General features: G+C 45.4%; 1 protein-coding gene across 1 annotated transcript in view; it reads right to left on the reverse strand.

The window, feature by feature from the left end:
• The window catches only part of UHRF2 (ubiquitin like with PHD and ring finger domains 2), a 113,187-nt gene that overhangs the window by 75,775 nt on the left and 24,289 nt on the right, over positions 1-13,123 (reverse strand). The window contains exon 3 of the mRNA XM_044272564.1: positions 3,262-3,495. Within this exon, the coding sequence (XP_044128499.1) occupies positions 3,262-3,495 (234 nt within the window). The remainder of the gene's footprint in view (positions 1-3,261; positions 3,496-13,123) is intronic.

Consider the following 13,123-nt stretch of genomic DNA (forward strand, 5'->3'; position numbering starts at 1 on the left):
GGGGCTCTACGGGCACGTCTTTGCGGTGGCTGCGACGGGGTCACTACTGCTCGTGCCACCGTACCAGCTTCAACTGCCCTTCTGGTGCTCGCCACTTCACCAGGTTGTACGGCAGTGCTGGTACTAGGTCCAGGGAGGGCTGCGCTGCTGGTGTATGCCTCACCACGTAATCCGACAGCACCAGCCCCACTCTGCTGCTCTTGAAGCGGATCCTGCGCAACCTGTGGTCTAGCGACACGGGGCCGGGTACGCCTGGTGCTATCAGGGACCTCAGCCTCCTCGTCCGAACTTTGGGTCAGACTGCCACTGCTTTCTACAGGTTCGTATTCTGACCCGCTAGATTCATCAGATGAGGGTTCCCATTCCTCATCCGACTGGGTCAGAAGCCTGTAGGCCTCTTCAGAAGAATACCCCCTGTTTGACATTTGGGCAACTAAATTTTTTCCCTGAGACTACCCAAGAAAAAAAGCAAGCCTGTCTTACAAAGGGGAGGCTAGCGAAGTACCGGAGGCCGCTGCGGTTGATAAAAAATATCAAAACTGATTTTTTTATCGCCGCAGCGCGTGTAAAGTGAATGTGCAGTGATCAAAAAAAAAAATTTTTTTGTCACTGCGGTGGGGCGGGTGTGGGCGAACGCACGTGTGGGCGACCGATCAAGCCTGATCGGGCAAACACTGCGTTTTGGGTGGAGGGAGAACTAAAGTGACACTAATACAATTATAGATCTGACCGTGATCAGTTTTGATCACTTCCAGATACTATAAAAGTACAAATGCTGATTAGCGATACGCTAAACAGCGAATCAGTGACTGCGGTGCGGTGGGCTGGGCGCTAACCGATCCCTAAACTACCTAACCAAGGGGCCTAAACTATCCTAAAATCTAACGGTCAATACCAGTGAAAAAAAATGTGACAGTTTGCACTGATCACTTTTTTCCTTTCACTAGTGATTGACAGGGGCGATCAAAGGGGTGATCAAAGGGTTAATTGTGGTGCAGGGGGTGATCTGGGGCTAAGTATGTAGTGTTGGTGCTACTCACTGTGAAGCCTGCTCCTCTGCTGGATCCAACCGACGAAAAGGACCAGCAGAGGAGCAAGGCAGCCATATAACAGATCATATTTACTAATATGATCTGTTATCTGGCTTCTCATTGGATTTTTTAAAAATCATCAGCTTGCCAGCCGCGATCATTGGCTGGCAAGCTGATGACGCGACCCCCCTTGACGAAATGCCGGCCCGAACTGCGCATGCGCGGGCCGGCAAAGCGCGTCATCTCGCGTCTCGCGAGATGACGCGTATATGCGGCAGTCTGCGCAGCGCTGCCGCCTCCGGACCGCACATCTGCGTTAGGCGGTCCGGAGGCGGTTAATATGTGTAAATGAAAAATAAAAAAGTGATAGCTCTTGTAAGGCGACAATTAAAAAATTTTAAAAAATTGCTTGGTCTCTAACGCCCAAAATGAACGCAGAGGAAGGGGGTTAAGGGGTGTCCTTTTCCATTTTAACATTTTTCAAATTGAGAATACAGCAGGTTTTCACTGAGAAATCAGTTGCCAAATGCTACATAATAATTACATGCAATTGTATGTCAATTTAACTGACAATTTTAAGATTATCGGGTTCTCATTCTTGCACTGATTAGTAGCCATAAAACAATCTTACTTAGGCCTCTTTCACACTACCGGTTTTTTTTTCCGTTTTGCGGTCCGTTTTTTGCGTTCCGTATACGGTCTGTATACGGAACCATTCGTTTCAATGGTTCCGCAAAAAAAACGGAATGTGTTCCGTATGCATTACGTTTCCGTATTTCCGTTTTTCCGTTCCGTTGAAAGATAGAACATGTCCTATATTTGGCCGCAAATCACGGTCCGTGGCTCCATTCAAGTCAATGGGTCCGCAAAAAAAACAGAACACATACGGAAATGCATCCGTATGTCTTCCGTATCCGTTCAGTTTTTTGCGGAACCATCTATTGAAAATGTTATGCCCAGCCCAATTTTTTCAATGTAATTACTGTATACTGTATATGCCATACGGAAAAACGGAACGGAACAACGGAACGGAAACGGAACCACAACGGAAGCAAAAAAACGGAACAACGGATCCGTGAAAAACGGACCGCAAAACACTGAAATGGACATACTGTAGTGTGAAAGAGGCCTTATACAGGGAAAAAATGGTTGGAAATAATGGGCAAAATGGGTTCTCTGGGAATTATTTAAATTGGAGACAAGCAACCTGTCCTAGAATGTGAGCAGTAATGATTGCCACCACTGGCAGAGTTGCCTAGGAGTGTGAGGGGGCGGGGCCTCACTACACACTGCACAATAGACAATAATGATGCGAATCCTGCCTACAATATGCCATCATAGCTGAGCAGCCTGACAGGAACACTCACTCTTGTGTAATATATGCAAGTGCTGGAGTGTAGGGCACACTATGTGCTCTCCGCTTCCGCATTTGCGGAGCGCGGCCCCGAACTTCCGGTCCGCAGCTCCGCAAAAGATAGAACATGTCCTATTCTTGTCCGCAGCTGCGGACAAGAATAGGCATTTCTATAGCGGGTGCCGGCCACGTGTGTTGCGGAACCGCAATTTGCGGGTCCGCAACACACCACGGACGTGTGAATGGACCCTAAAGGGAAAATGTTACCAGTGACCTCCCTATCAAACTGTTTACATAGACACATAGCTGTGGTTCACCTGATGAAAAAGCTGCTTTTCATTTGCTGATTAGAGGCTACGTTCCTCTCCTTTCCTTAATATGCAAATGACACATTTGGTGCAATAACGGTGCTGATATTGCTCTTGTTTCACCCCTAGCTCCACTCATTTATGTTGCAGCCCCTTCCTGGCTGCTTTGATTGACAGGGCCAAAGAGGAGCTTGTCACAGAAAAGGGTGGAGCTTGGGTACAACAAGAGAAATGGTGATGCCATCCCTGCACCAAAGGCCTAATTTGTACATGAAGAAAAAGTATCATAACTGGGGAACAGAGCTTTAGATCAACAAAAGGAAAAAAAAAAGTGTTTTAATCAGGTAAACAAAAGCTATGTGTCTATGCAAAGAGATTGATAGGGAAGTCGTTGGTGACAGATTCCCTGTTTAAGTTTTACAAATGCAATGAATATATACATGAATTCTGGAATCGTCTATATCCTGATCCAAAATTGTTAAGTCAGAACCATACAACCATTCACCACTGATCAAGCTAAAAAACTGGAATCACTTGTAGAACAAAAACAGATAAAACCAACAGAAACCTTGTAAATGCCAATGCCTGGATCAATGAGGAAGGCTCGAGCTGAAGTCGATGGCTGACTGGGATTGGAACTGCCTCGTGATTTGTTCTTATTTGCAGAGTTCTGAAGGGCTTTCCCATCCGAGTCCTTTTTCTTTGTAGAAGGAGCTGCATCATCAGACTGGGAACGGATTAAGAGTTGTACAATGTCATTCAAGCCCACATTGTAGTCGAAAAGGGTGTGCCCATCTTCCAGCTGTAAATGATAGAAAAGAATGAATATTACCTTCTTGTTGCTTTATATTAAAAACCATGAGTAGCTCTGTTACCAATAGCAGATTCTTATTTTACAGTGCTATCAAATAAATAAATAAAATCCTTTAATCTGCCAATAATCCAGAAACCCAAAATCCAGTATTTTTTCCGAACAAAAAGGATTTTTACAAGACTAGAAGCTGAAGACTGAACAAAGATAACCAAATAGTTATAGTAACAATCCTAAAAAGTTGAACCCTAAAACACAGAGCATTTTAGACCAGGCAATGTGTGTTCATTTTCCCTGCAGAGACATAAAAAATGTTTTCTCCCTGAACCAGAGTCATATCTGTCCAGGCAGTTCAGCTCCATTTGTATGAATGGGGGTTGCGTTGCAATATCACATGTAACTTGTGGGCAAGTGTGGTGCTGATTTTGTAAGAAGCCAAGTTTTTCTAATGGTGTACAACCCCTTTTAAGCATTACACTAGCGGCATGACGGATCCGACAGGCTGTTCACATCCGTCCTACCGCTATTTCGCCGTGTGGCCGGACCTCCGCTCAGTCCTCATTGACTACGATGGGGACGGGGGCAGAGCTCCGGCGCTGCACGGCGAAAGGCCGTCGGACTAAAAGTACTGCATGTCCGACTTTTTAGTCCGGCGGACTCTCACCGCAAACTGCCGTGCTGCGCCGGAGCTCTGCCCCCGTCCCCATCGTAGTCAATGGGGACAGAGCGGAGGTCCGGCCACACGGCGAAATAGCGGTAGGACGGATGTGAACAGCCTGTCGGATCCGTCCTGCCGCTAGTGTGAAAGTACCCTAACAGTTCTGCACTCTTAGGTCTCATTCAGTATCCGCATATTAAAGATCTGCAAAACACGGATATCGGCCATGTGCATTTCGCATTTTGCAGAACAGAAAGGCCAGCCCTATGATAGAAATGTTCATTCTCATCTGTGTGGAGCAGAAGTACGTATGCAGACAGTATACGTGTGCTGTCCAAATCTTTTTTTTTTCTGTGGCCAGCCCCTCTCTGGCTGCCTTTTGCGGCCCTAAAATTGTGGAACAGATGTGGACTCAAATATATGATCATGTGAGTAGGCCCTTATCAAGATCCTTAACAAAGGATCCCTCCTATTAACCCAGAAATCCCCTATATATGAAAATGGGTTTTCTTAACTGGACAGCTGCTTCAGGTCTACAGTATTCTTTTAGCTTTAGCTTTTTTCTCAAAAATGAGTCACAGTGTAATAATACTCTGTACTTTTTACTAAATCTGTATAACTTTCTGTCAAAAAAGGTCTTAACTGAAAAGAAAGAAATGATTATGCTTTAAGGTATATTCACATGACGGAGAAAAAGAAACCATAAAGACAGACGAGTGCCCACAGATAAGTACCACTTGGAACCGAACCTGAGTTCGGGAAATGTTTTTTTACAGTACAAATTAATTTATGAAGATATTGTGTGAAGTCTCACGAGACTCCGTGAAGCAATAACTTCAGCTCATCGGAGCCAATACATTCTAATACTGTACGGAGCTCCATACAATATTGGAACAAAGCTTTACGCGAATAGACTTCAGATGTTTCATCCGAAGTTGATTCGCTCATCCCTAGTTGTCACGATACCAAAATTTTGGTTAGAATGCGATACCATGAAAAAGTATTGCGATAGTCGATACCACGTGAAAAAAATAAACCACCAAAAAAAGCTGCGTGCACTCCGCATTTTATGGCATGTTTGGCCCATAATAGAACAATCCTATCCTATTTGTTGGGGGGGACAAGGTAACAAAAAATGGTGAATCGCATGTTTTGTTTTCCCGCTTCCTGATATTTTTTATATTTTAATAGTTTGGACTACACCACCAATGATTATAATTTATAATACTGAGGGGGGGGGGGGGGGGGTGCACTGCGCCACCAATGAAAATAATTAACCTGTTAATACAAATGAAGGCTGTGGGTGCCGGCCATATCACATAACCAGCCTCTATGAAAAGGTTCTGTGATCCCCGTCAATTAACCCCTCAGGTGAGGCACCTGAGGAGTTAATTGTCGCGGTTTGGCAGATCGCAGCTCCCTATCATAGAGGGCGGGTGCCGGGTATGTGATACAGCCGGCAACCGAATCCTACATTTTTATTATCAGGTTAATTATCTTCATTGGTGGCGCAGTGGCCACAGTCCCTCCCCTCCTCCTCCCCTCTCTTCTCACCGGTGGCAGCGGCAGCCGTGTCACAGTGGGGAGGGACTCCCTCCTTCTCCACTGTGCTGCTGAGGAGAACATGGAGTACGCTGACAGCTGTGTGGGCTATGTTTTCCACTGATACTAGGCTGCCCAGTAGTGTCGGAAAATAGTAAAACCTGGTATCGAATCGTTTCGGGTCTAAAAGTATCGATTGGGGAATCGAAAGTTCGACACCCGCTTGCAATCCTACTAACATGCAACTAGCCCAGCATTTCTATGCAGTTACTTGTAGGGCAAAAACTCATTGGGCTAGCTATAGCAGGGTTTTCAGAAGTAGAATAATGATGACCTATCCTCTGTCACAATCATCAGTATCTGATTGAGAGGGTCCAAATCCTGGCACGCCACCACTCAGCTGTTGGAAGAAACTCTTCCTAGACCAGTGCTGTCACATTCTATTGGTCACATTGCTATTGTGCAGCTCAGTTTTGTTCAAGTGAACGGGCCTAGGGCACAATACCAAGCACAGCTGCTATACAATGTATAGCACATCCCTTGGTATGCTATGAGGAGGCCACTTTCAAACAGATGATTGATGGGGATTCAGTCACATATATCCTGATCAATATGGTACTTCCAGAAAACATTTCTGTAAAAGGAAGTGCCTTGTAACATACTTTCATGTTACAAGCTGTAGACCTCTATCAGTGGGTGTCCCCGTTGTGGATGTGGGGTGCTAGTGTGCCATGAAGTTGGGGTTCTAGCTCTTATAACACTTAAGTGTTAAAAAATGCAAAAGTTAACCACAAATTACTGTGGTTTTATAGCAAATACAGGTGATGTACATTACTTTTATGTGATTCATATGTATTTGAAGCCAAACTGCAGCAATCTAGAATGTAATACACATTTTTTCCTATTAGGACCCATATTTAGGTAGTACAGTGTACAGATTTTATTTAAAAAATGCAGTCCATGATATTTTATGGCAAACATTATTCTTCCTATTTATGACTCATTCGATTTTTCTGCAGTTAGTAAAGGGTTTGATTGGGTTAAAATATTTAACCTATTAAGTCATTAGAACATATGTCAATGGATTTTCCTGCAGGAAGGGAATGTGTCATCTGAAAATCACCTATAGTTTAAATCAAGTATTGGTTTAAACATTTGTTTAAGCTTTTGATATTTGAGGGTTTTATAAAAAAATAAAATAAAAAATAAAAATGCCACTTTCTATATAAAAAAAAAATATATTCTTATTTACACTGCAATATTCACACTGGCCACTAGATCTAACAATAGGTCACGATTTTCTGTTCTGTACAGGTAACTTTTCAGTAGCAATTAAAGGGTACTTTCACACTTGTGTTAAACTTTTCCGGTATTGAGTTCCGTCCTAGGGGCTCAATACCGGAAAAAAAATGCACAAAGGCCTCATGCACACGTCAGTGTTTCGCGGCTGAGAGCGGACCGTGGAAACCCGTCCGGGATTCCTCCTGACAGCATGAGCGCACGGCGTCATTGGTTGCTATGACACCGTGCGCTTTATGCAGCCGCTGCTGTACAGTACTACACTAGTATAGTGTATTATTGTACAGCAGCGGCTGCATTAAGCACACTGCGTCATAGCAACCAATGACGTCGTGCGCTCATGCTGTCAGGAGGAATCCCGGCCGGGTTTCCACGGTCCGCTCTCGGCCGTGGAACACGGCCGTGTGCATGAGGCCTTATCCTAATGCATTCTGAAATGAGAGCAATCCGTTCTGTATGCATCAGGATGTCTTCAGTTAAGTCACCAAACGTTTTTTGGACGGAGAAAATACTGCAGCATGCTGCGATATATTCTCCGTCCAAAATTCCGGGAATGCTGAATCTGGCATTTTCCATTGAAATGCATTAATGCCGGATCCGGCCCCAAGTGTTCCGCAAAAACGGATCCAGTTTTGCGGTCTGCACATGCGCAGACCTTTAAAACTGTGAAAAAGATAAACACCGGATCCGTTTTTCCGGATGACACCGGAGAGACGGATCCGGTATTGCAATGCATTTGTGAGACGGATCCGCATCGGGATCAGTCTACAAATGGTATCCGTTTGCATACAGATTTCCAGATCCGGCAGGCAGTAACGGCGACGAAACTGCCTGCTGGAATCCAACAGCGCAAGTGTGAAAGTACCCTAACATTATCACTACAGGCAGAATTACAATGTCAAGTAACACCTCTATATAGATAACACAGGATCCACCACTCACAACAGGTAGTCAGTCAGGTCACAGAGCATGTCTAGAAAACTCTCTGATATAAGTCAAAGGAGTCCCTTGCTGTCCAAGTCTTAACATATTAAGTTTTACTACTGTCCAGTGAGAAACTTGCAGGATTATTATTTTTTTTTTATATATATAATATAGTGACATGGAAAATTGGAAAAAATATACAGTACAGACCAAAAGTTTGGACACACCTTCTCATTCAAAGAGTTTTCTTTATTTTCATGACTATGAAAATTGTAGATTCACACTGAAGGCATCAAAACTATGAATTAACACATGTGGAATTATATACATAACAAAAAAAGTGTGAAACTATGTCATATTCTAGGTTCTTCAAAGTAGCCACCTTTTGCTTTGATTACTGCTTTGCACACTCTTAGCATTCTCTTGATGAGCTTCAAGAGGTAGTCACCTGAAATGGTTTTCACTTCACAGGTGTGCCCTGTCAGGTTTAATAAGTGGGATTTCTTGCCTTATAAATGGGGTTGGGACCATCAGTTGCGTTGTGGAGAAGTCAGGTGGATACACAGCTGATAGTCCTACTGAATAGACTGTTAGAATTTGTATTATCGCAAGAAAAAAGCAGCCAAGTAAAGAAAAACGAGTGGCTATCATTACTTTAAGAAATGAAGGTCAGTCAGTCCGAAAAATTGGGAAAACTTTGAAAGTGTCCCCAAGTGCAGTCACAAAAACCATCAAGCGCTACAAAGAAACTGGCTCACATGCGGACCGCCCCAGGAAAGGAAGATCAAGAGTCACCTCTGCTGCGGAGGATAAGTTCATCCGAGTCACCAGCCTCAGAAATCGCAGGTTAACAGAAGCTCAGATTAGAGACCAGGTCAATGCCACACAGAGTTCTAGCAGCAGACACATCTCTAGAACAACTGTTAAGAGGAGACTGTGTGAATCAGGCCTTCATGGTAGAATATCTGCTAGGAAACCACTGCTAAGGACAGGCAACAAGCAGTAGAGACTTGTTTGGGCTAAAGAACACAAGGAATGGACATTAGACCAGTGGAAATCTGTGCTTTGGTCTGATGAGTCCAAATTTGAGATTTTTGGTTCCAACCACCGTGTCTTTGTGCGACGCAGAAAAGGTGAACGGATAGGACTCTACATGCCTGGTTCCCACCGTGAAGCATGGAGGAGGAGGTGTGATGGTGTGGGGGTGCTTTGCTGGTGACACTGTTGGGGATTTATTCAAAATTGAAGGCATACTGAACCAGCATGGCTACCACAGCATCTTGCAGCGGCATGCTATTCCATCCGGTTTGCGTTTAGTTGGACCATCATTTATTTTTCAACAGGACAATGACCCCAAACACACCTCCAGGCTGTGCAAGGGCTATTTGACCATGAAGGAAAGTGATGGGGTGCTGCGCCGCATCAGTATGTCTGTTCCCCCGCCAAAAAAATAGTGCATGTCCTATTTTTTTCTAGTTTGCGGACAAGGATAGGCATTATTACAATGGATCTGCAAAAAAAAAACACGGATGCCATATGGAACATCATTCGTTTTTTTCGCAGATCCGCAATTTGCAGACTGCAAAACACATACGGTCGTGTGTATGTAGCCTAAATAACACAATGGATTGACCTACAATTATCTGCCCTAATATTTTCATGCCTTTTTCTCAAAGAAATGTTCCAGGATTTTCAATAGATTACTTATCCTTCTGGTAGATGCTCAAAGTATGATCAGTGGGGTTTGACCCCCAATACCTTCACCAGTCAGCAAAGCAAGGCTGAGCAACAGGGAGCTCTTAGGAGCTTAAAGTAGAATTCCCATAGATTCTATATAAAATCTATTTCTCTTTCTCATAGGGCCTCTCAAAAGATTTATAAGTACTTTTTGCCGGAAATGATAATCACGTTACACAACAGATACTCGCTACGTTTGACATGTATAATCAGTATTTTCGGTGTAACATTTTTCCTGACTAGGGTACGTGTAGATCTGCTGCAGAGTTTCTACACTGGAAAATCCGTGGCTGAACTGCTGGTATCTCGCAGTAGCTAAACCCACACCAACTGGTGCAGATTTCGTTGTGGAAATTAACATGGAATACTGCCACACAGCTGCAGATTTTCCCCTCTACATTACAAACAGGGAAATCCATGGTAGATATCCGCAACATTAATTTACATGCTGCAAATTTAAATGGAATGTCTCATCTGAAAATGACCTATTGTTAAAATCATGTTTTTACGTTAAACATATGTTTAACCGCCTCCGGACCGCCTAACGCAGGATCGCGGTCCGGAGGCGGCTGTCCCAGGCACAGTCACGCATATATGCGTCATCACGCGAGACGCGAGATGACGCGCTTAGCCGGCCCGCGCATCGCGGGCCGGCAAAAGTTAGAGGCGGGTCACGTCATCAGCTTGCCAGCCAATGATCGTGGCTGGCAAGCTGATGATTTAAAAAAAAAAGAATCAGAAGCCAGTTAACACATTATATTTATAAATATAATGTGTTAAATGGCTGCTGTGCTCCTCTGCTGGTCCTTTTGGTCGGTTGGTTCCAGCAGAGGAGCACAGTTCACAGTGAGTTGCCACCAACAGCACACTTAGCCCCAGATCACCCCCATTAACCCCTTGATCACCCCTGTCAATCACCTAGTGAAAGGAAAAAAGTGATCAGTGTAAACTGTCACTTTTTTTTTTTCACTAGTATTGACTGATAGGTTTTAGGATAGTTTAGGCCCCTTGGTTAGGTAGTTAGCAATCGGTTAGCGACCAGCCCACCGCAACGCAGTCACTGATTCGCTGATTAGCGTATCGTTAATCAGCATGTGTACTTTTATAGTATCTGTCAAAACTGATCACAGTCAGATCTATAATAGTATTAGTGTAACCTTAGCTCGCCCTCCACCCAAAACGCAGTGTTTGCCCGATCAGGTCTGATCGGTCGCCCACACGTGCGTTCACCCACGCCCGCCCCACCGCAGTGACAAAAAGATTTATTTATTTTGATCACTGCACAATCACTTTACAAGCGCTGCGGCGATAAAAAAAAAATCAGTTTTGATATTTTTTATAAATTGCAGCGGCCTCCGATACTTCGCTAGCCTCCCATTTGTAAGACAGGCTTGCTTTTTTTCTTGGGTAGTCTCAGGGAATACCCCCTAAATTTAGTAGTCCAAATGTCAAACAAGGGGTATTCTTCTGAAGAGGCCTACAGGATTCTGACCCAGTCGGATGAGGAATGGGAACCCTCATCTGATGAATCTAGCGGGTCAGAATATGAACCTGTAGAAAGCAGTGGCAGTCTGACCCAAAGTTCGGACGAGGAGGTTGAGGTCCCTGATAGCACCAGGCGTACCCGGCCCCGTGTTGCTAGACCACAGGTTGCGCAGGATCCGCTTCAAGGGCAGCAGAGTGGGGCTGGAGCTGTCGGATTACGTGGTGAGGCATACACCAGCAGTGCAGCCCTCCCTAGACCTAGTACCAGCACTGCCGTACAACATGGTGAAGTGGCGACCACCAGAAGGGCAGTTGAAGCTGGTACGGTGGCACGTGCAATAGTTACCCCGTCACAGCCACCGCACAGACAGGCCCGTAGACCCCCTAGAGTCCCTGAGGTACTGGCAAACCCTGATAGGCAGTCCCCCAACTTCAGCCGCACCTTTAGTTCCCCCTTTCACCGCCCAGTCTGGAGTTCAGGTTGAGACAGCTCAGATCGGTTCGGCCCTGGGATTTTTTGAGCTGTTCTTGACTGCAGAGCTCTTGGACATAGTCGTGGCAGAAACAAACCGGTATGCTACTCAATTTATATCCGCCAACCGGGAAGCTTTTATGCCCAGCCTTTCCGGTGGAAACCAGTCCAAGTTTCCGAATTAAAAAAAATTCTGGGCCTTCTCCTCAACATGGGTCTAACCAAAAAGCATGAATTGCGGTCATATTGGTCCACGAACCCAATTCATCACATGCCCATGTTCTCTGCTGCCATGTCCAGGGCATGATTTGAGGCCATCCTGCGTTTCCTGCACTTTAGTGACAATAGCACCTCTCGTCCCAGAGGCCACCCAGCTTTTGACCGGCTCCACAAAATTCGTCCCCTCATAGACCACTTCAACCAGAAATTTGCAGATTTGTATACCCCTGAGCAAAACATCTGCGTAGACGAGTCCCTTATACATTTTACCGGGCGCCTTGGCTTCAAACAATACATCCCAAGCAAGCGCGCCCGGTATGGGGTCAAAAGGGCCACAGGCTATACCCACAAATTTCGGATCTATGAGGGTAAAGATCAGACCCTGGAGCCGGTCGGTTGCCCTGACTACCTGGGGAGCAGTGGGAAGACAGTCTGGGACTTGGTGTCACCCTTATTTGGCAAGGGGTACCATCTTTATGTGGACAATTTCTACACAAGTGTGCCCCTCTTCAGGCATTTGTTCCTAGAACAGATTGGCTGCTGTGGCACCGCGCAAACTAGTCGCGCGGGCTTCCCCCAACGGCTCGTTACCACCCGTCTTGCAAGGGGGGATTGGGCTGCCTTGTGTAATGAAGAACTGCTCGCGGTGAAATGGAGAGAAAAGCGCGACGTTTACATGCTCTCCTCCATTCACGCAGACACGACAATCCAAATTGAACGAGCAACCAGTGTCATTGAAAAGCCCCTCTGTGTCCCGACGCACCAGACGCTGGTATAAGAAGGTGTCTGTATATTTAATTCAATTGGCTGCATATAATAGTTTTGTTCTCTACAGTAAGGCTGGGAGAACAGGATCCTTCCTCAAATTTCAGGAAGAGATCATCGAGAACCTCCTGTATCCAGGAGGTTCCGTGGCCCCATCCACCAGTGTAGTTAGCCGTCTACACGAGCGACATTTCCCCAGTGTCGTTGCCGGTACCTCAACCCAACTGGCACCCCGAAAAAGATGTTGTGTCTATAGCAGGAGTGGAATAAGGCGTGACACCTGCTATTTCTGTCCTGACTGCCCTGCGCTATGCTTTGGAGAGTGTTTCCGGAAGTACCACACACAGGTACACTTAGCATAGGGATCACATCTCACAGGACAGGCACACAGGGCTATTAGGGCCCATTCACACAGAGCTGCTGCAAACCTCTCCTTTCACCTGGGACAAAGTGCATAATGTACTTCGCCACATCTTTGGGCGATTTGCGCTTTGCACATTGTCCCATGGGGAAGGAGA

The sequence above is a fragment of the Bufo gargarizans genome, chromosome 1, assembly GCF_014858855.1.
Source record: "Bufo gargarizans isolate SCDJY-AF-19 chromosome 1, ASM1485885v1, whole genome shotgun sequence".
Lineage (NCBI taxonomy): Eukaryota > Metazoa > Chordata > Amphibia > Anura > Bufonidae > Bufo > Bufo gargarizans.